The 25,892-nt window shown below is 49.8% G+C and overlaps 1 protein-coding gene across 2 annotated transcripts in view; it reads left to right on the top strand.

Moving 5' to 3' along the window:
- Positions 1–25,011, top strand: part of SPSB4 (splA/ryanodine receptor domain and SOCS box containing 4) — a gene marked incomplete at its 3' end in the record, with an annotated part of 82,707 nt that extends 57,696 nt beyond the window's left edge. For both annotated transcript variants that reach the window (XM_079922487.1, XM_079922488.1), the window contains one exon: positions 24,884–25,011. In XM_079922487.1, coding sequence (XP_079778613.1) covers positions 24,884–25,011 — 128 coding nt within the window. The remainder of the gene's footprint in view (positions 1–24,883) is intronic.
- Positions 25,012–25,892: the final 881 nt, after the last annotated feature.

Genomic DNA, 25,892 nt, shown 5'->3' with positions numbered 1-25,892 from the left:
GAGAATCTTCTTTAACACCATGCTTTGGGGACCGTTAGCCCCCTGCCCACAGGTGAGGTCAGGGAGCTCACGGAGAGAGTTGAATGGAAATTGTCCTGCAGACCCTCCTCTCGAGGTAGAGAGGATTCTAGAGGGGTTTCAGAGCCGAGGTGCACGGTGAGGGGGGATGATGTGCACTGAGGTTGAAAAGCATCAACCTTATGCAGTAAGCTCGTGGGCAGCCAGGACACACTGTGATTTCTGGCCTCCGCTGAGTTCTCACATCCCCTACAAACCCCCCTACCTTTTTTTTTTTTAACTGCCCATGGCCTGTAATTTCACTGGTAGAACTGCTTCCCTTCTACCTCTGATAAGTGTCATTTATAGAGTACTTGCTGTATTACGCCAAACACTTCAGTAGATGCGGAATTCATTGCTTCAGCTGAGACCTAATCGGCACCTGCTGGACGCTAGCCCTGGGGATGCCACAAGGAAGTTCTCCTTCACGGCAGCCTTGTCCAGAGTAGTAGTGAACCCATTGTTACAGATGGATGGACGTGTGGAGCTCAAAGAGGAGTGACTTTCGAAGACATACAGCTAAGACCTACAGCTAAGACACATACAGCTAAGACACAGCTAAGCAGAGCTGGGTTTCACAGCCAGGCCAGTCTGACTTCAAAGCCTAGCTTCTCTCCACTCCCTCCCTCAGCAGTGTTAGAAAGAGGCAAGTAATTAGTAAAGAAGAGACAATGTGTGTAACCCTATTATAATCTTCTGGTTTGTCCTCGAGGTTTTATTCAAATTAATCATAGCTTCCTATGCCAATTATCTTTTGAGATGAATAAAGATAGTTTTATGTAAAAGCAAATCTATGAGGCCCACTGAATTCCACACCGAATGCGGTAACTCCATATTGCCACCTGGTGGCAGAGTCTTTGTATACATAACAGGGGAGAGAGATTTAAAAGAGAAGAGCAAAGACTTAACCAGGGTAAGCTGGGACAAAGTGAGAGAGTGGCACGGACATATATACACTACCAAATGTAAAATAGATAGCTAGTGGGAAGCAGCCGCATAGCACAGGGAGATCAGCTCGGTGCTTTGTGACCACCTAGAGGGTTGGGATAGGGAGGGTGGGAGGGAAGGAGACGCAAGAGGGAAGAGATATGGGGACATATGTATATGTATAACTGATTCACTTTGTTATAGAGCAGAAACTAACACACCATTGTAATGCAATTGTACTCCAATAAAGATGTTAAAAAGAAAAAAAGACAACCAGACAGCAACTGCAGCCAGTGGGAGGGACTCTGTGTTGGAAGTGAGAGCGCAGGGGCTCCAGTCTGTGCCCTGCCCTAGACCCACCCTGCTGGCCCTGAGCCAGCCGCTTCCACTCTCTGGACAGCAGATCCTTGATTGTGCAGCTCCGGCATGGACTGGTATTCTTCCTGGAGATCCCTTCTAACAGACATTCCCTGACTCTTCGTTGTCTCTCTTGTGTTGCATTGAACTTGGGAAATTTATGCAGGTAGATTTTGAGACACCACAGGGGGAAGTGGGGTTGGGCAAGTAGGGCTTTCCGGAGCCCTCAGGCCACTGTGTGAAGGTAGCACCTTCTGCAAGTGGGCGGCTTGGCCCACTGTGGGTTCTCACTCTTTCTCTGGGATTCTCTCAGACTCCAGGCGCTTAAGGTCAGTTCTTGCCCCCTGCCTTTCTTCAGGGGACCAGAGATCCTCTTCCACACACTAGGGTGTTTCCAACAGGAATGACCTCTGATTGTAGTCCAAGAATTTAAGTTCAGGATCTAGCGAAGACTTAGCACAGTGGGGGAGGTTATTAGTGTATTCACTTGTAAGGAACCGGAAACCTGACCCGAACTGCCTTACGTTGATAAAGGGAATGTATGTGCTTTTTAGTTCTGGGGTAAATTTTGGTTCAACTTCACCTGTATCCAGGGTTCAGACACCGTTGCCAGGATCTAGATCTGGTTTCTCTCTATTTCTCAGCCTTTCTTCCTTCAAGCCTAGTGGTGCCTTAGGGGTGTCTTATGGGGCTTTAGGTCCTCATACTCTCAACCTACATGAAAAGACACAATCTAAGTAAAGGCAGTGATTCCACACTGATCCCTAGATCTCCCATCCCACAGAGCACCATCCCTAAGCGCCTCCAACACACACACATTCTGGACGGAGGCCCCATGGTTGGGGTCTTCTTTCTAGCATCCCAGAATGACTGCAGGAACTTCCCTCCTTATCCAGCAGGAGCCAGCATGCTTGCGCTAGCTTTGCCTAGCACAGGTCCTGGAATGCATTCTGATTGGTCCAATTTGGGTCACATTCCCCGCCCCCCGCCCCCCCCTCAACCAGTCACCGTGGCCACTGGATTGGAATGTGCTGACTGGCTCAGCCCCTGTCACAGGCTCCACCCCTGAAGGTGGGAGGGGGCAAAGTCTCGAAACAAACACACTCCACAAGGGAATCCAAAGATGTTTTACTAAAAAAGGAAGCAGAGGATGCTGGAGGCAAAACCATCAGGAATCCATTAGTAACTAACATAAGGGTTAGTAGAATGGAAGTTTATAAATGATTGATCTTTCAGTTAAATCAGGGGGATAAGGCCATCCTTCTGATAGCGTCACTTCATTGCCCCTGGGAAGTTTCATTTGGTAGCAACCGTATCCTGTCCTCCCATGCTACCATCCACAGAGGACAGTCGTGCTGAGGACACATTTCAATGGTGACTTCCGGGCTTCCCTGGTGGCGCAGTGGTTGAGCGTCCGCCTGCCGATGCAAGGGACACGGGTTCGTGCCCCGGTCCGGGAAGATCCCACATGCCGCGGAGCAGCTGGGCCCGTGAGCCATGGCCGCTGAGCCTGCACGTCTGGAGCCTGTGCTCCGCAATGGGAGAGGCCACAGCAGTGAGACGCCCGCGTACCGCAAAAAAACAAAACAAAACAAAACAAAATGATGACTTCCATTCTTAGGGTTCGGGGTTTACACATGGGCGTGTGCCTTGCATGTGAATATCTTCCTGTAACTACTGGGGCTTCCTTACACCCCCTCCTCTTGTCTCTGATGTTCACTGCGAGATATTACTTATCTAGAGTGGGCTTCTCTCACTGTTCTGCCCTGCTTGGCAGAGGTTTAAAATTCCAGATAGAGTTCCAAATAGGGAGGGCTTTAGGGACCTGGTCCAAGCCCCCTCCAAGGTATAGATGGGAACCAGAGAGGGTCAGAGGGACCCTGGTCCAAGCCCCCCAGGCAGTGGATGGGACGAGTGAGGGTCAGGGCCTTGCTGAGTTCCTCCAGCCAGTTAAATTGCAGAGCCAAGACACTCCGCCTGGCAGCCCCTTCTCCAGGGGTGCCTCGTTACCATGGGATTCCTGAGCTGGCAAGCAGGAAGGCAGCCGAGGTGAAGGCCCAGACGACATCTTTGCCATGAATAATCACAAAATCAGTTTTCCTCAGTCAGGCCCCTCACCGTGGCATTGCTGGTACCTCTATTGCAAGTACTTGTTGCTACAGGGCATCCCTTCCTAATTGTATTTTGCTCGGGCCAATGTTACAAATTAACTTTCCCAGCACATTCAGATGAGGCCAAGGGAGGAGGTGGTGTGAGAGCAGAGACTTGATTTTCTGCATATAAACCACAAGGGGATCATCGGAAATGAATGCTCTGCGTGTGTGCGTGAGTCCTCAGAGACCCAGAGTGTTGTGCTGGGTGGCACTCTGTGCCAGGTCCCAATACACCCTAGAATCAGACCTGGGCCCTGCTGAGAAAGGCATTTCGGGGGTGGGCGCAGCATGTGCAAAGGCACGGAGGCTTAAAACACACAGCCAAGTTGAGGAGCACGTGAAGCAGAGAGTAGCAGCGAAGAGACTAGTTCATGGAAAGAGACCCCACTGGTCTAGTTTGTCATTTATTCCTTCATTAAAACCTGGGCCTTCTGAAGTCTCGTAGTTTTTAAATTTAGATTTTATTTACACTAAATGCATTCATAAGGTTTATTTAAAATAACAGTTATAAGTTCCCTGCCTACCCGTTTCCAGCCACCCTCCCCAGAAGCAACGAGTGCTGTCAGAGTCTCCTGTTTTCTTCTAAGATACTTTTCGAAAATACACAAACAGCAGTATTCCCCTCCCTGCTGACACGCACCCTTCTTTCTTCTGTTTTTAAAAATTAATTAAATTTTGGTTGCTGCGCACAGGCTTTCTCTAGTTGTGGCGAGCGGGGGCTACTCTTTATTACAGTGCATGGGCTTCTTGTTGCAGAGCATGGGCTCTAGGCGCATAGTAGAAGCTCTAGGGCTTCAGTAGTTGTGGCGCACGGGCTCAGTAGTTGTGGTGCACAGGCTTAGTTGCTCCGCAGCATGTGGGATCCTCCCGGACCAGGGCTCGAACCTGCGTCCCCTGCATTAGCAGCTGGATTCTTAACCACTGCACCACCAGGAAGTCCCACACCCTTCTTTCTCTGCTTCATGGACCTTGGAGGTGACTCAGCACACGATGGGCTTCTTCCTTCTTCTTGACGCTGGTGGGAGTTCCGAGGTAGCGCCCCAGGCTGAGCACCTAGAGTTTAGAGACCTCTCGTGCCGCCCTCGTGTTGCAGTGGAAAAGACCAGAGACCCAGAGAAAGTGGGGAGCCCCCCACCCAGATCTCTCAGCTGTCCAGTGACTGAGATAGGACCGAAACGCTAGTCTTCTGCCCTCACATCGACCCGGGGACAACCAGGCCCACTTCCCTGCCTCGGTGGTCCTCATTTGTCAGACCAGCAGTTGGCAGAGGTGAGGGGCGCGGCTGCTGTTTTGGGTGGGCATTGCAGGCCGTCAGCTGACGTAGCACCGCCTCTTGTGGTGTGGCTCCAGACTTCCACAGTCACCTTCAGACGTGTGCTCTCCCCTCCCCTTCCTCTCTCCTCTTTCTTCCCACCTTTGCGGCAGCAGCCCTGTGTCCAGCCTCTGCCCCATCCCTAGCCCAGCAGCTGGTCCCTAAGACAACACGGGCCTTCCACCCAGAAGTGGCATCCCAGGTATTTTATTCTGAGCCCCAATTAAGCAGGGCAGGCTGCTGGCTGGCAACGATGCGGGGAAGTATGTTTTATGGCCTGTGAAAGAGCTCAGGTGCTATTTATAGCTCCTTAATCGGTGTTGCTAAATGGGGTCTTAATGCAAGTCCCCTGGCAACTGCGCATTCTCATCACGGAGAATATCCTCCACGCAGCCTCGCTCCCTGCATCTGGCGCCCCTCTCGGAGGAAGTGGTGCCTCCCCCGTGCTCAGCAGCTGTCAGCAGGCTGCCTGGCCCTCCTAACCTCCTCCTGACACAAGCGGGCCCTTTGCAGTCCCGCCTTTGGGGTTATTTGGTCCACAGCTGTCACTTCCATCAGGAAGCTGAAGTCCTTGCGCAGCTGTTTGTCTCGGGGCTGACATTCTGTCCCCAACCTCCCTGCACCTCCACCCAGCCTCTCCGTCAATGCCAGGGTGGGATGAGGGACGCCTATGACTCAATACATTGGTAAACATCCACAAAATCCTTCCCATGAATACCTCGTGGGTTAACAGTAGTTTCAGTTATTTAAACAGAGCAAGGTAACTATTACCGCCTTCCTCCACTCTCCCTCCCCCACCCTTCTTTACAGCTGGGGAATTCAGGCTGAGCATGGGAAAGGGAATCAACTAATGTCATTGGTCGGGCACTCTCCTGGAACTTTACATGTGCCACTTAATTCAGTCTTCACCCCAGTTACTTTATAGAGAAGGAGCCTGTATCAGTCAGGATGGGCCAGGTCTTGCTGCAGTAATAGACAAGCCCCAAGTCACACTGACTTCAAACCACCAAGATTTGTCTTTGCCCTTGGTACATGCTCATCACTAGTCCCCTGGAGGCTCTGTTCTGCAAGGTTTGTGTCCTCACTTCAGGTCCGGGGTCACTAGAAGCAGATCCTAATGGTCACTAATGGAAAAGAGAAGGCAGCAATGCCCTGACCAGCTTGCTGCTAAAGCTTCCAGGTGGAAGTGACACACCACACTTCCACTCATTGGCCAAGGCAAGACTTATGGTGGCACCTAACTTCGGTGAGTAGGAAAGGGCAAGGTGATTTTGTGCCCGGAGGGTGAGAGCTGGAACATTTGAGAATAGTCCTAACAACCTCTACAGAAGCCGAGGATCCCAGGGGGAAGCCGGATCCCACAGCTCCGAAGTGGCAGAGCAGGGATTCGAACCCTCTGTTGCTTCTCCCAGATATCTGTGCTCTTTTCCCATGTTTAGACATGGGCTCTCAAGGCAGACTTCTGGCTTGAATCCTACCTCCAGGACCCACCTGTTGCGTTACCCTCACTAGGCAAACCACTCCACCTCTTAGAGCCTCATTTCTTTGTCAGATGAAGATGTTAGCACAAGACTACGTTCTGAAAATCAAAACTTCTTTCCTAAGTTTGGGGCAAACTCCTTTGACAGCCAGGTCAACCTGAACTGGTGTGAGGCTGTTTTGAGTCGTTTCTTATTTCACTCAGTGTGAATATTCATAGGTTTCGCTATAGAAATATCAATGTGTGTGATTGCAGACGCTGCCCCAGACCCCTGGGATGTTAGGCGACACGTGGCATATGCAACCTAGTTACTCAACTCTGGAACTCTGAATTCCCAAACAGTCTGCCCCAGGGTTTTGGCTAAGGGACCACAGATCTGTCTCACCTCCCTCAAGGGGTTGTAGTGAGGATGAAGGGAGATGATGTGTCAGAAGTTCTGAGCACGTGGGCTTCCATGGTGGCGCAGTGGTTAAGAATCCGCCTGCCAATGCAGGGGACACGGGTTCGAGCCCTGGTCTGGGAAGATCCCACATGCCGCAGAGCAACTAAGCCTGTGCGCCACAACTACTGAGCCTGCACTCTAGCGCCCTCGAGCCACAACTACTGAGCCCATGTGCCACAACTACTGAAGCCCGCATGCCTAGAGCCCGTGCTCCACAACAAGAGGAGCCACCGCAGTGAGAAGCCCGTGCACTGCAACTAGAGAAAAGCAACGAAGCAGCAACAAAGACCCAACGCAGCCAGAAACAGTAAATAAATAAAATAAAATAATAAAATAAATAAATTTATTTAAAAAAAAAAAAGAAGTTCTGAGCACAGGCCCAGCACATAGTAAGTGCACAGACATTGGTGGTGATTCTGGGTCCCTAGGTTGGACGGACGAGGCAGGAAAGAGGCCCCACAAGAGCTGAAATAAAAGCAGGAAAACAGTGGAGCTGCTCCAGTTGGCACGTGGTTGAAATCAGCGCATCTCCCTCGTTCCTGAGTACTGTGTTCTAGTCAACAGAGGTTCTTTAGGACCTCATAAATCCTTGAATGTGTTTTGGAATGGTTCACTCTGACAGCAAATAGGATGTTCGTGCAGGTCCTTGGAAAAGACAACATGCTTTGTAAATCTAAGGTATTGTTCTCACACATTAAATTTAAAAGCAAAAGCCTGTGCCCTTGCCTGCCATTGGTCAAGAGTCCGAGATGTTGTCTTCTCACTCACTTCTCAGTATCTCACTCAGAATCGTGGAATTTGCTAGAGGGTTCCAAAACCCTCTTCCTCCGAAGTCCCCAAGGCCCCACCTTAAGGTGGGAAACTGGGACCCCATCCTTCCAGCAGCTTCCCTTCTATCTGCTAAATAGACTGGGGTTTTACATAAAATTTCATCTGGCAAAGGGGTTCTCCTACTCTGGCAAAGAGACCTGCCCTTCCTCGTCACACAGGCTGAGAACTGTTGCCATGTGTGCCCCTTAGACCTGGGTTAAGACTGCCTGGGTTGGAATCCCAGACCACTAGCTGTGTGACCTTGGCCAATTATGACCCCCCCGCCCCGTGACTCACTTTCCTCATCTGTAAAGAAATATGTTGATGGTTGTGGGGATTAAATAAGTTAATTTATGGAAGTTCTTAAAACAGTGCCTGGTGCAGTAAACTCACTAGAAATGCTAACTGTCATTATTATTATTAATCAATATATATGTTATTACTATCACAACGAACTTGTGGCAGAGCCAGACCTGTGTCTTCTGTCTCTCACTTCAAGAGTCTTATCCAACTAAAGTCAAGTATTTGAAAATAAGAAATGGCGAGTGTATGGACAGATTGCAGGTGGGAATGTACAATGATGCAGCTGCTGTGGAAAACAGTCTGGCAGGTTCCTCAAAAAATTAAACATGGAATCGACATGACCCAGCAATTCCACTCCTAAGTGTATACCCGAGAGAAATGAAAACAGGTTCTCAAACAGATACTTATACACTAATATTCATAGAAGCACTAATCACAATAGCCAAAAGGGGAATACACCCCAAAATGTCCCTCGGTGGCTGAAAGGATAAACAAAATGGGGTATATCGATACAATGGAGTATTACTTAGCCATTAAAAGAAACGAAATTCTGATACATGCTACAGCACAGATGAACCTCGAAGACATGCTGAGTGAAGAAGGCCAGATGCAAAGGTCGTGTATTGTATGACCCCATTTATATGGCATATCCGGAATAGATCCGTTCCTAGAGATAGAAAGCAGATTAGCCGTTGCTGAAGGAATGGGGAGGAACTGCTGAATGGATACAGGGTTTCCTTTGTGGGTGATGAGAATGGTTTGGAGCTTGACAGAGGTGATGGTTGCCCAACACTGTGAATGTGCCAGATGCCGCTGAATCACGCATTTTAAAACAGTCCCTTTTATGTTATGCAAACTTCACCCCAATTAGAAAATAAAATTCCGTGCAAGGAAGTTGTCACCAGACTTCCATCAACAGGGCAACTATGTGCATGCAGGAATACCCGAGGGGTGAACTTAGTCACGCTGAGCATGGCACGGGGGGAAGCACCCTTCGCCTCCCAGGCCCCTCAGGAAGCTGTGTGCTTCTCAAATTGCGGGTGTCTGACTTTTGTGATTCCCCAGCACCTGGCCTGGCACACAGCGGATCCTCAAGAAATATGGGACTCCTGGTGGTAAAAACATAGCGAATACACATTGGGTCTGCCCGCCCCTCACCCTCTATGTAGTATTGTGCCAGCAGCCCAGCCTCGATGCTTGAGTTCCTCACTGCGAAATAACACGGGACATGGTGCTGTGTCTGCACTCACTGTGCTGGCCCGGTGAGATGATGCATCTCAGCCCCCTGTGGCCGGGCCAGTCTTGGCCCAGAGGCAGGGTTCAGCAGAGAGCAGCTGCTACTTGCCTTAGGTTATTAGTATTGTTATTTCAATTGGGAAATAAGCCTTTTATTTCTGCAGCTTTATTGAAATACAGTTGACATATAACCTTGTGTCAGTTTAAGGGACAAAACGTGTTGATCTGATACACTTATATATCACAAAATGATTGCCACCGTAGTGTCAGCCGACACCTCTGTCATCTCACATAATCACCATTTCTTATTTGTGGTGGGAACATTTAAGATCTACTCTCCCAGCAACTTGCAAGTATATAATACGGTATTAGTCGGTTATTATTACTGTTATCCAAGGTCAAGGGGATTCTCAAGCTGCATTCCTTTAGGAAACTGGTTTTGCCACATCCTGAACTAAGGGATTTTTCTGCATTTTCTTAACTCCCACGATCAAAAAAGTTGCTTTTGTCTGTCATTTTTCTCTGCTAATATGTTTTTGTCCATAAACCTCTACCAGCCGCCACCCCTTGTCCAGAGTAAAATAAGAAATAAGAAGATACCTGATTTTATGGGAAGATAGATGTTATAGGCACCTTACACCAAATACAGAAAAGTTCTGGGTGTTGAGAGGTGTCTTGTGAGGAACAGACTCTGGAGCCCACGGCGGTGCCATTTCTCGGAAGCCCCTCTCCGTGCCCGAGCCTGCTTGTCTCTAAAGTGAGGGCACACGGGGCCTGCGCAGAGGCGCTGTGAGAACTGAGCAGCTGCCCAAGGGCAGTGCTCACACAGCACCCGCCCGGGCGAACTCCGCATTTGCCGCAGAGGCGGTTGTGCCACTACCGTCCCCCCGTGGGGAGCTCTGCGGTGCCCTCTCCTCCAGTGTCCTCACCCCTGCACACTCACGGAGAGCTGGTGGGGGGAAGGAGTGGGTGTGTCTGGTGACCGGGCGAGTGACATTTGCTCAATCTGGACTCTCGGGATCCACGCGGAGACCAAAGGGAGAAAATGGGTTTTTGTGAAGCTCTGGTTTTCACATGCAGTTGTGGATATTATGGCTGTGGAAGGACGGGGGGCAAACTCGTGGATCCCCTGGAGTTTGTGCCTGTGTGGTTGGATCAGACCTCCTGGCAGTTCATGGGGCATGGGCTGCCCCCCGTGTGGGGTGGGCTGGTTCCGACTTCCCAGCAAGGTGGTAGATAAGCTTCACTCTGAGTAGAGGTGACACTGTCAGCCCAGGGCTGTGTCTGGGCCTAGAAATGTCAATATTTCGTTTGGCCATGCCAAATTAAAGTAACTCAGAAACGTCACATAAAAAAATCTGAATTCTTGGCTTTTGTGGAAAGGGCAGGGAATCTGGTAACAGGGGCCCACATTCCTGCTTGGAGCTGAGGCCAGAGCTGAGTGATGACCCCTGGCGTGTGTCTCCGGCGTCCGTGGACCCCACCACTCTCCCCCTGCCCGCTGCTTTCGTCTGCTCTGCACTGGTCACTTAGGGTACCTGCCTGGCCCCTAGGCACTGGAGTTTGCAGCCTCTGGTCAAAAACCCAACCATACTTGTGATACTAGAAGTGGTTTCATTCATGCACTGATCATGAACTGTTTGAAAAGTTATTTTAAAACAAGAAATCATTTGCCTTGAGACTAGAAGTGGAAATAGAGCAGTCATTGCTAAATATACTAACGATTATCCCTTATCAGGGCTCTTGACACACTGAAAATATTTATCTGCAGATCTCATCATTGACCACTTCTTAGTAGACACAGTTTTCCTCTTCCAGAGCTATCCCGTAAACACGGGTTCCTCCTGAGTCTAACTGGATCTTGTAACTAAGGGAGGCGGGGAGCCAGGGTGAGAAAACTCAGCAGACTCCAACCAAGAATTCAGTTTACTCATCAGTTTTCCTTTAGCTTAAGAAAAACAAGCTTCTGCCACCCTCCTCTGGGCCTGTTTCTGGGCTCACACTGGGAAAGGTCAAATAAACACAATAAATCCATTAGAAGGCCTTCATATTAAACCCCTGGGGCCGGTGCTGTTTAGCAAGAGGCTAAAGTGATGCCGTTTCCCAAGTGGAAGTTGGCCTGACCTTGGCGATTTGCTAGAAAACAAGAGTCAACTGTGCCAGTTGGCCTTAGTGGTTGCAAGGAACACAGCCCCAGGGCTGCTCCAGGAAGGGATGGGTGATTCTGATGGTCTCCAGCCCTGCAGAGGAGAAGACCCCTTCACGTGGTCTGCACCTGCTTCCTTCTCCTCTCCTCTCCTGAAGATTTGGTCTTCAGGCCAAATCCCAGACAGAACCAGGTGGATTGAACAACCCGTTAGTAACTATCCCCATAGGCAGGGTCCTTCCTCGAGGCCACCTCATGGCTTACCTGCCAGCCAGGGCTGGGCTTTGTTGGGTCAGGGGCCCCCCTCCAGTCCATTCAGGGGCCTCTAGTGCACAGACAGTGATCTAGCACTACCACGTGGAGTTGGGGTCCGGGGCATGCGGGCACCTGTCACTGAGTGACAGAATCAGTAGGGCTGCATTTCCTTTGCAGGGACTGTCACCCTACCTTCCCAGGAGAGTTTGGCAACAGAATACACCCCAAACCACACTGCCTGAATTCCAGTCCCATTTTTCACTACTTAACTGTGGCTTTCGGTGAGTCACTCTGTGCCTTGGTTTCCTCAGTCCATAAATGGGCTTTCATGATAGTAATACCTCATCGGGTCATAGTGAAGTATAAGTACAGTAAGACATAAACTGCTTAGAACATCTCACGACACGGGAAGTGCTAGGTAAGTCCTTGCCATGACTGTTCACATCATTATCATCATCATCGCCAGCAAGCCAGCCAAAGAGCCCAGAACACCAAGACGGGCTTTGAAAATCTACCAGCACTCATGAGTGTCCTCGTGCTTCTGCTTCTGGGGAAAGATTGGAAGGAACATCCCCCAAAGGAGAAGAGGCTGAGGGATAGGGCTGGATCAGGGTCCCACAGGGCTGGGGTTGGGCCCCAGTTCCTGGCCTGCTCAGACCTCTGGTGGGAATTATCTGTGGTTGTCGACCTGCAGCATCCCACACAGGGCGTCAGGTCCTCAGCTCACCACACCAGCTGCCTCTTTTTTTTTGCACTTTGTCCTAAAGGACTAGCTGCTCTGAAAACAAAATAGCTGTCATTTGACGATGGCCCACGTGTGCCAGGGCCTACGCCGGGTACCTGTCCTCTGCCCCCGTCTCGTCCTGCCCCAGCTCCCGGTGAGACGGGGCTTGGCCCCCTGCTACAGAGGAAGCAGCTGCCCTGTGAGACCAGAACTGGCTCTATGCCTTCTCACCCCAGGCCTGTGCTTCTGCTTCCCAGTGACGCCTTCCCCGCGGCTATGCTAAGTTCACAACAGACAAGAGCGTTACTACCCATTAACTAGAATTTAACTGTAATTCATCTTCTAGCCAAGCTCTCATTTGAGCCAGATTAAGGCCAACTCATGACTCTTCTCATTCGCTTTTGCCCTTTCTCTTTTTTTGTTTTTAACTGATACACAGAATTGGATTAAACAGAATCGTTGGTTGTAATACACTGTCATCATTGGTCCCGTGCATAGCCCTCTTTTATTCTGCTTTGCTGATTCCTATATTTATTTCTTACTAATTTAATGCCACCATGAATCCGTCGTCTAGCCCAAGGACTCGAAAATTGACAACCGGGCGCTTCTGTGCCTCCATGGTCTAGCCTTGCCAGCCCCCATCCCCTCTTCCTCAAGGCAACCACTCCTCTGAATTCTGTGTTTCCTGTTCCTTGCAGACTTTTTAGACACCTATAGTATGTGTCTAAATAACGCCTTGCTTAGTTTAGTTCTCGAACTTTCGAGTTTGCCTCTTCCTTTCCCAATACCACACTGTGTTCATTCCCATGGCTTTAAGTAAGTCCTGCTCTCCAGCTGGCTATCCCCACGCTCATTTTTCTTCTTTAGAAGGGGACACACCATGAGGAATGGGGGTCCCATCCCTGAGGGCCCCAACCTTACCCTGGATGGGATGAGTACCAACTGTCTCTGAAGGATGCTACTCCCCTCCCTGGTCTCCCTATCTTGGACATGCTTCTTTCAGTGTCTGTAGGGGCAACAAGGTTGTTCCCATGGCTGCAGCAGCAGAGATAACTTCTAGGGGTGTTGGGATGGTCCGTGGTGCAGGGTACACGCCAGCCAGGCCCTCCCCCACTGAGGCTGTCCTCGGCCAGGGCCAGGGTGTCCAGCCATTGTGGAGCTCCCTGGAGCGGGCTCCAAATTGAAAACAGTCAGATTTTCTGGGAAGTTTTTCAGCTGAGTTAGGAGCATCCCTCCAGCAGACCCGCGGAGCCGGCACAGTGTGTTGCTAATTCTGTCAGCCTGCAGGAGCCTTCTGGAGGGTTCTTTAGCTGACTTAGGGCAGTAGGAAAGGACTACTTTTAACATTCATTCCCTGCACCAGAAGAGCTGGGCTATAGTTTGCTTTGTAGAGGTGAAGGCTCACTGCAGCTCTCTCCCCTCCCCCAGATACCCTCCCACTGGCCCAGCACCCACGATGTCCAAAGCTGAGCCCCGGGGCTGGGCAGCGAGGACAAGAGCCAGTCCCTGCCTGTGGGAGCCCACAGTCTGCACTGACTTTTTTTTTTTTTTTTGACAGACTAGATTTTCTCCAACAATTGATTATTGTTTCCTCAAAGTGTCTTCTGGGAAAACTGTGAACTTTTCCCAATGTTACACAAAAGAGATTTCTTTGAATGCATCTTAGAGATACGCCTTCAGAGCCAACAGACATCCTTCTCAGCCCTCAGCAGAGATAACTCTTATTCATCCTCTAAAACTTCTCTTAGCTGCAGTCTCCTCCAGGAAGCCGTCCTGGACACCCTCTGGCTGGGTTAGGTGCCCCTCTTCCTGGCTCCCTCAGCTCCCCCTACAATTCCTTCTCTTAAGCACAGACCCCTCTGTGCTTTTTTCAGTCTCCCTGTCCTGTCTGTAGCCCCGTGAGCCTCTGTGGGCCAGGCTGTCTGCTCAGGACCTGCAAAGCACGTTTGTAAGTAGAAGTCTGATGAATACACGCATATGTGATGAGCGTCACAAGTTAGACAAGACTTTATCGTCAGAGTCCCCAGAATGACATTAGAACTCTGATACCCCTCCAAACCCTTCTTGAGAAGCCTTTAATCAAAACAGTGATGTTCTTCGTGCCTTGATTTTTCCATCCGCAGAATGCACCAATCATCTTACATGGTTCAAGTTTGCTGCTGAAACAGACTGGCCTTGGCCTTGTACTAGGGTGGAGGCTGAGCTCGGAGTCCTATCCAGCACAGCTCCCTACACCCCAGCCAGGCTCTCAGAGGCTGGGCAGGTGATGGGACCCTCTTCCCTCTCCCCACTCCTTCCCAACCCAAGCACACAGAGGTTCCTCCAGGCTGCATCTGCTTGGAGGTTGAGAAGGCCCCACAGGGGCCAAGGCCACAAACCACCCCAGGAGGGGAGTCCCCAGTGCCCACCTGGAGCCATTCATTCAGCCTCAGAGCTGGGAGAGGGCAACAGGTAACACCCCCCTGGCTTCAGCAGGGCCAGGCATGGCTGCAAGGTGGGCGGACAGGCAGCTCCAGCCCTGCCGAGATCTCGGCCAGCGGGGCAGAGAGCACTGGTGGATGGAAGGCCCTCGGACAGGGCATTCAGGTCACCGGATCCCTCGTTCTTTTGACAATGCTGTGGCTAAAATGAGCCTCACCTGGTAAAGCTGAGGGCAGCCTTTGAGCAGCCAGCCTTGCTTTTGATATAATAGCAGATTGTAACCAGCTAGCCCCCTGGACCTGGCTCAGCACCACCTCCCCCAGGAAGCCTGCCGGGCTTGTGCCAGCACCTTGGGAGCCACGGCCCTGGATTACCAAGGCTCATGATCTAACATGTATTTCACAGGCATCCCTGGCCTTGCCATTCACTTTTTCTTGTGTGTTGAAACCTGATTTGATTGGGTGCAGTCAGAGTCCTTCCACTGCCAGGATTAAACGTGACTTCTGTCAAGTGTCAGCTGGTAGAAAGGACCCCCAGCCTCCTTGCCAAGCCACTTGCCGCACTGGTAGAGTCTGAGGCCCCAAGGAGGTTGGGGAGGCCACTCTGCCAGACGGTGGCCGAGGCCGGCCAGAGCCCAGGGCTGCCAGCTGCTGCTGAAACAGACTGGCCTTGACCTTGTACTAGGGTGAGGCCGGGTTGGGGAGAAGAAGCTCTGAAGTGGCACTGAACACAGATGATCTGAATGCCAGAGGCTTCTTGTCCCCAATTCATTGTCCAGCCCCCAACCTGGTATCCCCACAGCTACTCACCAGCCCCCCGCACCGTCCTGCCTGCCTTGCCCCCGTATGCTTTGTCCCTGAGAACAGCGAACTGGTCAGCTGGGTGAGGAGGGAGGTGAAGAAAGGCAATGCTGATGGGCTGAGCAAAAGAGAGCAGGAAGTAATGGTCAAAGTGGTGGTGGCTGATTCAGCATCCCTGGGGTCCTAGAAGGGGCATTTAGGAGCAATGCTGCAGTCCGTGCTGTGGCCCAGGATGTGGGTAGCTGGGTGAATGGGCGTGGCCTCCAGCCCCAGGAGGCTGCGTGATGAGAGGGTCGTGCCTGTGGAGGATTCTGTCACCGGGGAGGTGGCAGGCGTGGGTTGAGAAGGGACCGGGGAGGCCAAGCCAGAGCCCTGACAAGGACCAGAAGAGGACCCGGCCAAGTGGTGTGAGCCACGGAGGAGCTGGGACTTCTCATAGCAGATGGAGGCTGCAGAGCTTTGTATGTGGCAAAGGAGCGAGGGGTCCTGCCCACCTCCTGGCCCTGAGACACCAGCAACGCCCAGGGAAGGCTGAAGGGCAGTGGTGTCCTGGGAGAGGAAGCTGGGTTCAGTTAAGGCGGGAGGTGGAGGGAGCTCTCAGAAAAGAAGTTGGGTTGCAGTTTTCTGTGTGGAGTGGCACTGCCAGAGGGCACAGTGGGAGCGCTGAGGGTGGGGAAGCCAAGGGCTGGGGTCAGAGGTCAGGAGGCACAGAGCTTTGTGGGTGTGGCACTTTAGAGACACGACGGCCACTGGAAGGAGGATCTTCCAAGCATCACCATCTAATGGACCTTCGTATCACTCACTCTACCTTCCTTTGCTTCTGTGTTCCATTTACTCCCCCCTTTTCCTGGAAGCTTGTGCCATCCTGTTTCTTGGATTCCTTTTTCATTTTGCTGGAATAACTCCTTAAGTAACTTTCAGGCTGGGTGGGTAGAGGCTCTTCTTTTAGAGCCACTGAACACATCTAAAAATGCAGCTGCTGTTCACTCCACAGCCACGTAGCTCCCCTTTGCCTGGGAGCAGCGCAGAGTCTTTAGGTGAGAATACCTTGCTGTCTAGTACTGTGTCGGGGAGCTGGTGGACAGGCCAGCCCCTCGGGCACTTCCGTCTGTGCCCATGATGCTTGCTGGAACCAAGTTCGTCTGAAGATGCTGCTTTTGTCCCAGCTGTAGTCATACCCTTTTTGTTGTGGCAACAGTAAAGCTTGCTAACAGAAACCTCCAGATTCCAGGGGCTTTCTAGATGTGAGCTGAGGTCTCTGTTGGCCATGATAGGGCCAATTGGTAGAGGTATGGCGTATTTTAGAAGTGAGCAGGTAATGACACATTTGCCCATTTGTGTAGTTAGCTAAGTGGGTTGACACTTGACAGGTGCAGACCCAGAAGGTGGGGGAGCCATGTCATTGGGGAGGAGATGACTCTTGATTTGGGTCCTGAAAGAGGAGACAGGCTTCTGACAGGCAGTACAGGGGAGGATGTTCTAGCTGAAGCAATAGCATGAGGGGAGGCCCAGAGGCGTGCAGACAATACTCTGAGTCTTTGGACACCAAAACCATGGTCTGCAGAAAGTGATTAGCACAGTGTCTGACACGTAGAGTCTGTGTGCTTGCCCACATGCATGTCTTCTCCTTTTTTTCCCCCAAAAACCATGTCTACTTAAGTTCAGGGCTGTCACTGAAAGCTTCCCCTATCTGCTGACCATTGTCTAAACTGTTCCAAAAGAATTTCACCTCTTGACCTTAAAAATGTTGATCTTTTTTTTTCAAAATATAAATGCAGGAATGGGGGTAGGGTGATGACTCGTGTCTTGGTATCTCCTCACCATCAGCAGAGGAGACTTAAAGGGGCCCAGAGAAGAAGCTTAAGGCACGAAGTGCCTAGCTCTCCACTCTTTCATCATAGACATAGACCATCAAAACCAGATGAGCTAACACCCCCATTTTATTGACAGCAAAACAGAGTCCCTGGGCAGTTCTGTGGCTTACTGAGGGTCATGTAGGAGGCGAGTGGTGGAGAACTATGGAAAATTCAGCTTCCTGGAGAACTTTGGAAATGATTGCCTTGTGATATTTTTAGCACAGAACAAGACATCCAGCCCTAGCTCCAGTAAGTCTTCATCAAGAGCTGAGCACTGTTGTCAATTAGGATGATGTACCGGGACATTTTTAGGACCACAATAAGTAAAGTATTACTATTTTTTAAAGGTACCTCTGGGGCTGATGGCCTGGAATAAGACATACTGTAGAGAGAACGCCTTTGGAACAAGGAGCGTGTTGTGTCATACCGTTGTCACAAGGCATGGATGGAGGTGTTGATGCCCCCATTTTACAGATGAGAAAAATGTGGCTCTGTGAAGGTGAGCCAGCTGTCTGGCCCACTGGTGGTGGGAGCAGAAGCTGGATAGTTTTCTTTTAATAAATGTTTACTGCATTCCTTTTTCTTTTGGCCTTGCCACGCGGCATGCGGGATCTTAGTTCCCCAACCAGGAATCAAACCCGGCCCCCCTGCAGTGGAAGCATGGAGTCTTAACCACTGGACCACCAGGGAATTCCCTGGGAGCAGAAGCTGGGATTCCAAACTAGTCCCTTCCCCCCACTTTGCCTGTTGGGACAGGTGGGAAGGTGCCTGGCTTGTGTCATATCCACACCCACCCACCAGGGAGCCAGGGCCCTCCTAACTCAGTCAGTGACTGATTTTTTTTTAATGTAAACTTGTTTTTGAAGTATAACATATATGCTGAAAGTGTACAAATCTCAGGTGATTAAGCCTGATGATTTTTACAAACTGACCACACTGGTATTGCCAGAGCTCAAATCAAGGAGCAGAACGATACCCACCCCCCAATCACTGCTCCCCACTAATGTCACCACTACCCTAACTTCACCACCCTGCTCTTGAACTCTATACAGATGAGGTTACACAAAATGTACTTCTTTCACTCAAAATTATGTTTGAGTGATTCATCCATGTTTTTTTTTTGCATGTAATTGTGGTTCCTTCATTCTCACGGCTGATTAGTGTTCCACTATCAGAAGAGACCCAGTTTGTGTGTGCATTCCACTGATGGCGGAGAGTAGAATTCTTGTTTCCAGTTTAGCACTTCTCTAAGCATCCGTGTACGTGCATTTTGGTGAGCATGTGTACAACAGGGGGAGACTGTGTGCCCTAGGTTCAGTCTTAGTAGATGCTCCCAGTTTTCCAAAATGGTTGTGCCAGTTTCCACGCCCACCCGAAGCCATATGAGAGTTCCAGTTGCTCCACATCCTCACCAGCACTTGCTACTGTCTTATTTTCATTTTAGCCATTCTTGTTGGCATATAGCAGAGTCACATTATGGTGTTAATTTGCATTTTTCTGATGGTTCTTGAAATTGAGCACTTTTTCATATATTTATTGGTTATTTGGATATTCACTTTTGCAACAATGATTCCTTTTTAAGTTTATCTTTGTCGGAAAATATTTCTAAGAATGGCTTCCAGGCTGAAAGATGCTGTGTTTCTCTTCCCACCTGGGTGATCATTTCTAAACCTTGACACTTGGCAGTTCTAAAGCCAAAGGGAGTTAGAAAGACAAGTTGGGGGATGGCCCAAGCCACATGGGGCATCCTTGGAGCTCTGGAAGTTACTTTCTCTGTGCACTTTGGGGTTACTATGAAGTCGTCAGTTAAAGTTCCCTCAGAAATTAGGAGAGGTTTTTTTTTTTAAACAATTGCAAGGTCTTTTTTTTTAAATTATTAATTTATTTGTTTATTTTTGGCTGCATTGGGTCTCCGTTGTGGTGCATGGGCTTCTCATGGCGGCAGCTTCTCTTGTTGCACCGGCTCTAGGCACGCGGGCTTCAGTAGTTGTGGCACGTGGGCTCAGTAGTTGTGTCTCGTGGGCTCTAGAGTGCAGGCTCAGTAGTTGTGGCACACGGGCTTAGTTGCACCACGGCATGTGGGATCTTCCCAGACCAGGGATCATACCCGTGTCCCCTGCATTGGCAGGCGGATTCTTAACCACTGTGCCACCAGGGAAGCCCCGGGAGAGATGGTTTATATTTCACATTTAGAGCTAAAGGTGTGCTCTGAACTCTGGCCCCTCCCCCCTCCCTCACTTTCTTTGGAGTTTGGGCTCTGGAGTGATTTCAGTGACTGCAGAGGAATGAATAGAAACATAGCTCTTTCCTTCTCTTCAGCACCTAACTGGGCAGGGAACACACAGGGCATTGAGTTTGCTGACCAGGCTTAGCATTTTGGACATTGAGGACCTAGTATGTGCCTAGAGCTTTAAAGTGATTACAGAAGTTCTTAAGCCCTGGCAATGATTCTCAAACGTTAACAGCTCAAAATTTTCCCGATGCAGAATGCAAGCCCATCTCCCGACATTCAGAGAAGGAACTGCTGGCCTCCTAGCAGACCCCATCTCATTAACATCCCTACCCAAGCTCGTCCTCACAAAGGGTGACCAAACAAATGCCTGGATGGGGACGAGATAGCTAGAAGTGCTGAATGTCGGACACCTACTACGTGCTGGTCACTGTGCCAAGTGCTTTCTACTCTCTAACTCGTTTAACCCTCACCACAAGCCTCCTGTCAATTAAGACCTGCCCTGTTCTCAGAGGGTTTACAGGAGAGTGGGAACTCAAGACAGCAACCTTGTCAGGTAAGAGCAATTTATTTCAATAGCTTGAAACAGCTGTAGAAGACACGCCCCAAAGAAGCGAGTCAATTCGTTCATTTAACAAATGGTTTCTGGGCCATCCCCCTGTGACAGGCCCAGGCTGGGGATTGTTGGTCCATTTTACAAGTGAAGAAACAAGCGCTCAGAGTACCTTCACAGAGGCACAGACTTGCAGTTGGCAGAGCTGGAAGTCAGGGGCTCCAGATTTCTGCAGATCCCTGGGATGTGCCAGAGGAGAGGGGTCTGATGGCCGTGAAGAAAGGGAAAGTGGCTGACCAGGTCCACGTTGAAATGGGTGGGCAGGAGAGCAGAAAAGGCATCTTGGTGGCAGGGCGGACCATTTAGGTGGGTGCAGAGCTCACAGCAGGAGAGGTGGGCACCGGTGAACTGGAAAGCGGTCGGAGCCAGAGTAAGAGCCTATGGACTGTGTGAGCCTGGGAGACAGGTGACCCTCTCCTTCGCTTCATACCTTAAAGCGATCTTCCATTATTGCATGGTGTTTAAGGGAGGCACCGTGAAGCTCCACCTGTAGGCTTTTGGGCTGTGTGACTCTGGACAAGCCCCTTCACCTCTGAGCCTCAGTTTCCTTTTCTCTGAAGTAGGCATCTCTAAATGAGATACAGTATGTCCCCTACATACGAACCTTCAAGTTGCAAACTTTCAAAGATGCAAACATTCATTCGCATGTCCAGTCACGTAAGTTAGTCCACGTGTCTGGCGTACGTTGTCACGTGCGTGCATCCTCTACAAGTGGTTGTGCTTTTGTGTACAGTACCGTATAGAGTACAGTAGTACAGTATCTTTATTTCAAGCCCAGGATGTCCGGAAGCAAGCGTAAAGGCAGTGGTGATGTAGCTGGTACTGCTAAGAAGCGCCAAGCGATAACGATGGAAACAAAAGTGAAAATAACTGAGAGAGCGGAGCGAGGCAAAAAGATGGTTAGACGTCGCTCGTTCTTATAACATGAATTGTTCAACCATCGGCACGATTCTAAAGGACAAGTGCAAGATCATGGAGCATGTGAAGTCCGCTGTGCTGATGATGTCGACAGTGATATTGAAGAAGTGTGGAAAAGTGATGGAGGAGGTGAAAAACTTCTCAGCGTGCGGATGCAGCAGCAGCCTCAGAGTTGAGTCCCGCTCAGCTTAATGCTGATTCAGGAGAAAGCTAAACGCTTTTATAAAGACTTGAAGAAGAAACGCGGCGAAGAATCAGAGGGTGCATCTTTTAATGCCAGCCTTGGCTGGTTTTATCGGTTCAAGGCTAGAGACAACCTTCACAAGGTAAAAGTAAGCGGCAAGGCAGTGAGTGCAGATATGGTAGCTGTCCGGGAATTTCTTGAATTCTCTTCATTCCAGAGAAAGGGCTAAGAGAGACAAGAGGAAGAAGAAGTAACTGAAGAACCGAAGAGATTCACCATGCAGAAAATGGCAGGGGATTTTCTTTATTTCAGGAGGCACTGTTAGTCTCTGAGGCACAGGACCCGAATGTAGAAAGGTACACAGAGGTTGCAGCACCCGTTCAGAATGCAATCCAGCGCTACTGTGTCATCTATGACGAGAGAAAAAGAGCTACTAGCCAGACATCACTGGATCGTTTTTTCAAGAGGGTAGATAGAGTTGAATCCGGCGAGGAACCAGAGCCTGTGCCATCAGTGTCAGGCGTGAGTGAAATTGCATCTCGCCCTCCGTCTCCAATCGCTGACGATCCTTCAGTGCTACCATCTCCCACCTCCTCTCCCTCCTCCAATCAGTAACTCTTCTTGCCTGTTCACTCGATGCCAGCCCCTGTATCCCAGCTGTTGTACTGTACTACTGTGCTTTTCACGCTACCATACTGTAAGATTAAAAATGTTTGCTTATTTATTTTTTCTTTTTTATGTATTATTTGTGTGAAAAGTATTATAAACCTATTACAGTACAGTACTATATAGCTGATTGTTCTAGTTGGGTACCTAGGCTAACTTTGTTGGACTTACAATCAAATTGGACTTATGAACACACTCTCGGAACAGAACTTGTTCATATGTAGGGTACTTAACTGTAAACCTAACGTAGCAAAGGGACAGAACAGATGCTCAATAAATGTGGTTAAATATAAGACAGTTTCCAGTTTCCAGCTGCCTGGGTCTAACTCCCAGCTTTGCCATTTACCAGCTGTGTGTCCTTGGGCAAGTGACTTACCCACTCTGTGTTTCTGTTTCTTCCTCCTTAAAATGGGGGTAATAATAATAGTTCCTACCCTAAGAGGTAATTTTTTTTACTGTATTACCTTTTTATTTTTATATTTTTTACATCTTTATTGGAGTATAATTGCTTTACAATGTTGTGTTAGTTTCTGCTATACAACAAAGTGAATCAGCTATATATATACATATATCCCCATATCCCCTCCCTCTTGAGCCTCCCTCCTACCCTCCCTACCACCCCTCTAGGTCGTCACAAGGCATCGAGCTGATCTCCCTGTGCTATGCAGCAGCTTCCCACTAGCTATCTGTTTTACATTTGGTAGTGTATATATGTCAACGTTAATCTCTCACTTTGTCCCAGCTTCCCTTGCCCTCCCCAACCGTGTCCTCAAGTCCGTTCTCTACGTCTGCATCTTTATTCCTGTCCTGCCACTAGGTTCATCAGTACCAATTTTTTAGATTCCATATATATGCATTAGCATACGGTACTTGTTTTTCTCTTTCTGACTTACTTCACGCTGTATGACAGACTCTAGGTCCATCCACCCCTAAGAGGCAACTGTGATATGAGTTTGATACATGCATTCACATGAGTTGGTACAGATAAGGAGCTTAGCACAGCACCTGGCCACATAATATGTCTTCAATAAACAGTAGCTACAATTATATTTCATCTCTCATGTTGCCTGGTAAATAAGTAGCAATTGATCATTAAATAAGGCTTTTAAAGGTTTTTTTCTCCCCAACGTCCAGTGGCACAGGCGGCAAGCATTGGTGCTATAGGAGCTAAAAGGAGATCATGGGAACTTGCGGTGGGCAGGTCAAGATGTTAAGGATGGGAAGATTCGGGTGGGGAGGCAGGGAAAGGGGTTCACAGAGGCATAATCTGGGGGACTGTGCAAAGCTTGGATGAGAACCCGGTGGGAGACAGTGAGAGAAGAGCTGGGTGCAGGGGCATTGCTAGGGGAGAGATGGGTACACCTCGAGGGGGGTGTCAGGTGTTGGCCTAGGCATGGTGACCATGTGACCGCAAGACTCGGGGTGAGTAATCTGCTTTCTAGGCCTGGGAAAGAGGGGGTGCCCAGGCCTCCCTAGCTAACTTCAAGGGTTTGTATGAGGATCAAAAGAGGATACGGAGGTGGGAGTGTTTAAAACCACCAACACTCCACGAGGATATGCAGCCTCGCCTCGCGTGAAGGAGGGCTGGGTACGCTCTTATGCATGGCTTCCCACGCACCAGTCAAGTCTGGGTTTGATTTTAATGACTCTCCTCATTAACTCTGCATCTCCAGTAAATGAAAATTCCTATAAAACACACTCTCAACAACCTTCCCATTCCTTCCATTCCCTTGTGATATTATTCCTCTCACAACTCTTGTGTTAGTGTTTACCACTTACAGTTTTATTGTACCTTAGCACGTTATAGAATGCTTTTAAAACATCACTTGTTCTGTTGACAAAAAAACAAGTGCTAAGATGCAGCATCAGGCCTCTAGCATGTTCCTGTGGGTTGGGGAAAACTAGGGCTGCAGAAGCCACATGAAACAGCATGTGACCACCACCCTCTTCATTCCAGACCCAGCTGATCAGCACCATTCCTCTCCCTCCAGACCTCCCAGCCTGTCCTGTCTTATGCCTCCATGCTTTTACCTGTTCTCTCTGCCTAGAACACCCTCCCCAACCTCACATCACATAAAACTCCTATTCACCCTTCAAAACCCCTTTCCAGTATCCTCTCTTGGAAGCTTTCAAACGACTCTTCCATATAGAAACTGCTCAGTTTCTGTCCTTGTGCATTTAAGAATTATTGCGTATGTTACGCTCTGCTACAATTATTCACATATTTAAACTTCCAGACCTCGAGCCTTCCTTCACACCCAGGGCTGCCATTGGCCTTGGCTTAGTTCTCTCTGTATCCCCGGGGTCCAATTAGAGAGCCTGGAAGAGAATAAGAGCTTCATAAGTATGTCTGCAATAAACCTAACTAAACCTCGGTCCTATGTCCAGAGGTTCCATGGCTTATGAATTCTAATTCATGAATTTTTTCTAGAACTGGACATTTGAAGAAAATGCATTCCTCCACTCACCATCAAAAGAGGCTAGAGGAGAAGTTTGAGGGTTCAAGGGCATTTCAAACAGCCCCCGCCACCTCACCTGTTTCTAAGAGGAAGCCCCCTGCAGACCCACCCTAGGTCAGCGTCTCGCATTTTATCACGACCTGCAGTGAAAAGTAATTTTTACATGGAGACACACTGAACACTTACATCAGAGACAGAGCTTTCGTGGAGCAGTATTCACCCCTTGCTGTGGCATTGCTCTCTGTTTCTTCTTTTTTCTTTTCTTTCCTTTTCTTTCTTTTTTTTTCTTTAATCGCTGGTCACCACCTAATGAATTGATTCCATGCGTCTTTAGTCGGGTTGGTTGCATCCCACAATGTGGAAGACACTGCTCTAAGCCTTCAGCTACTATAACCAGAGAAGGCTTCTCTGAGGAACTGGGGCCCTGAAGGGCAGCTCAGGAGCAGGCGGGCAGGGGGTGAGCAGGGGCTGGGTAAGGGTGAGAGGTGTAGGGACAGCTCTGGTGAGACTTAACTCTCTTCCCTCTCGTTGTAGCCGAGCCCCTGCCGTTGATGGACCTGTGCCGGAGATGCATCCGCCTGGCCCTGGGCCGCCAGCGCCTACAGGACATCGGCTCCCTGCCCCTGCCTCAATCTCTCAAAAACTATCTGCAGTACCAGTGAGCCGGGGATGGAGGGGCAGCGGAAGGCACCCACAGACCCAGGCCTGTCGCTTCACGGTCACACTGTACATCAGGAAGAAGTCTCCCTCTTCACCCTGGTTCCCCAGGACATTCACTTCTTTGAAAGGCCAGGACATCTTCCCAACTTTGAAAATGAAATGTCTGTTGCCAACAGTATTTGCTGCCTTGAAGCAGCCCTCCCAAGTCAGACACCTCCTTGGAAGCCGGAAAGCGCCCGAAGCCTGCGCTGGGTGGAGATCCTGCCCGCTGAGCGGGACACAGCCGCCAAGCAGCCACCGGCATTGATCCGAGAGCCTGTTTCCTTATTCAAGAGAATGAATAAAACATTTGGGCAGGACACTTTCTGCTGTGTGCCCCGCTGCAGACAGGGCCAGGGGAAAATTGGCCAGCTCCGGGAGAACATTGCCTCTAAATAATGCATGGTGAAAGCAGCTTGATGCCCGTGCCCCTCTGGGTCCCCAGCCTTCCCAGGGCAGCAGGATTGTCATGACACTTTAGGACTTTGTGCCCCTTTGAGAGACTGTTACCTAGGGATGCCCAGCTGCGGAATTGGCAAGTGGACAAAGCAGTGTTGAGACATCTCCCAGCTTACCTCTCTGAACGTTGTTCACTTCCCCTCTCACTCGCCGTCCTTCCCCACCCGGACCCCCAGTCTCTGGATGCCCAGGGCACCTCTATTCAGGGAAGCTGAGTCTGACAGATTCACCCCAGGGAATGAGTGTATCCTTTATTATTATTGTTTTAAGTAGCGATGCCTTTTAAAAGAGTGTGGTGAGGGCAGTACTTAGTCCAAAGGTGCTAACGGGGGAATTGGAGGCCTTGTGACACCCACGGGGGGGTGATGTCCACGGGCTGGGGAGC

This window comes from Stenella coeruleoalba (assembly GCF_951394435.1).
Source record: "Stenella coeruleoalba genome assembly, chromosome: 5".
Lineage (NCBI taxonomy): Eukaryota > Metazoa > Chordata > Mammalia > Artiodactyla > Delphinidae > Stenella > Stenella coeruleoalba.
The sequence above is the reverse complement of the archived record's forward strand: the minus strand, read 5'-3'. Positions and strand labels throughout refer to the sequence as shown.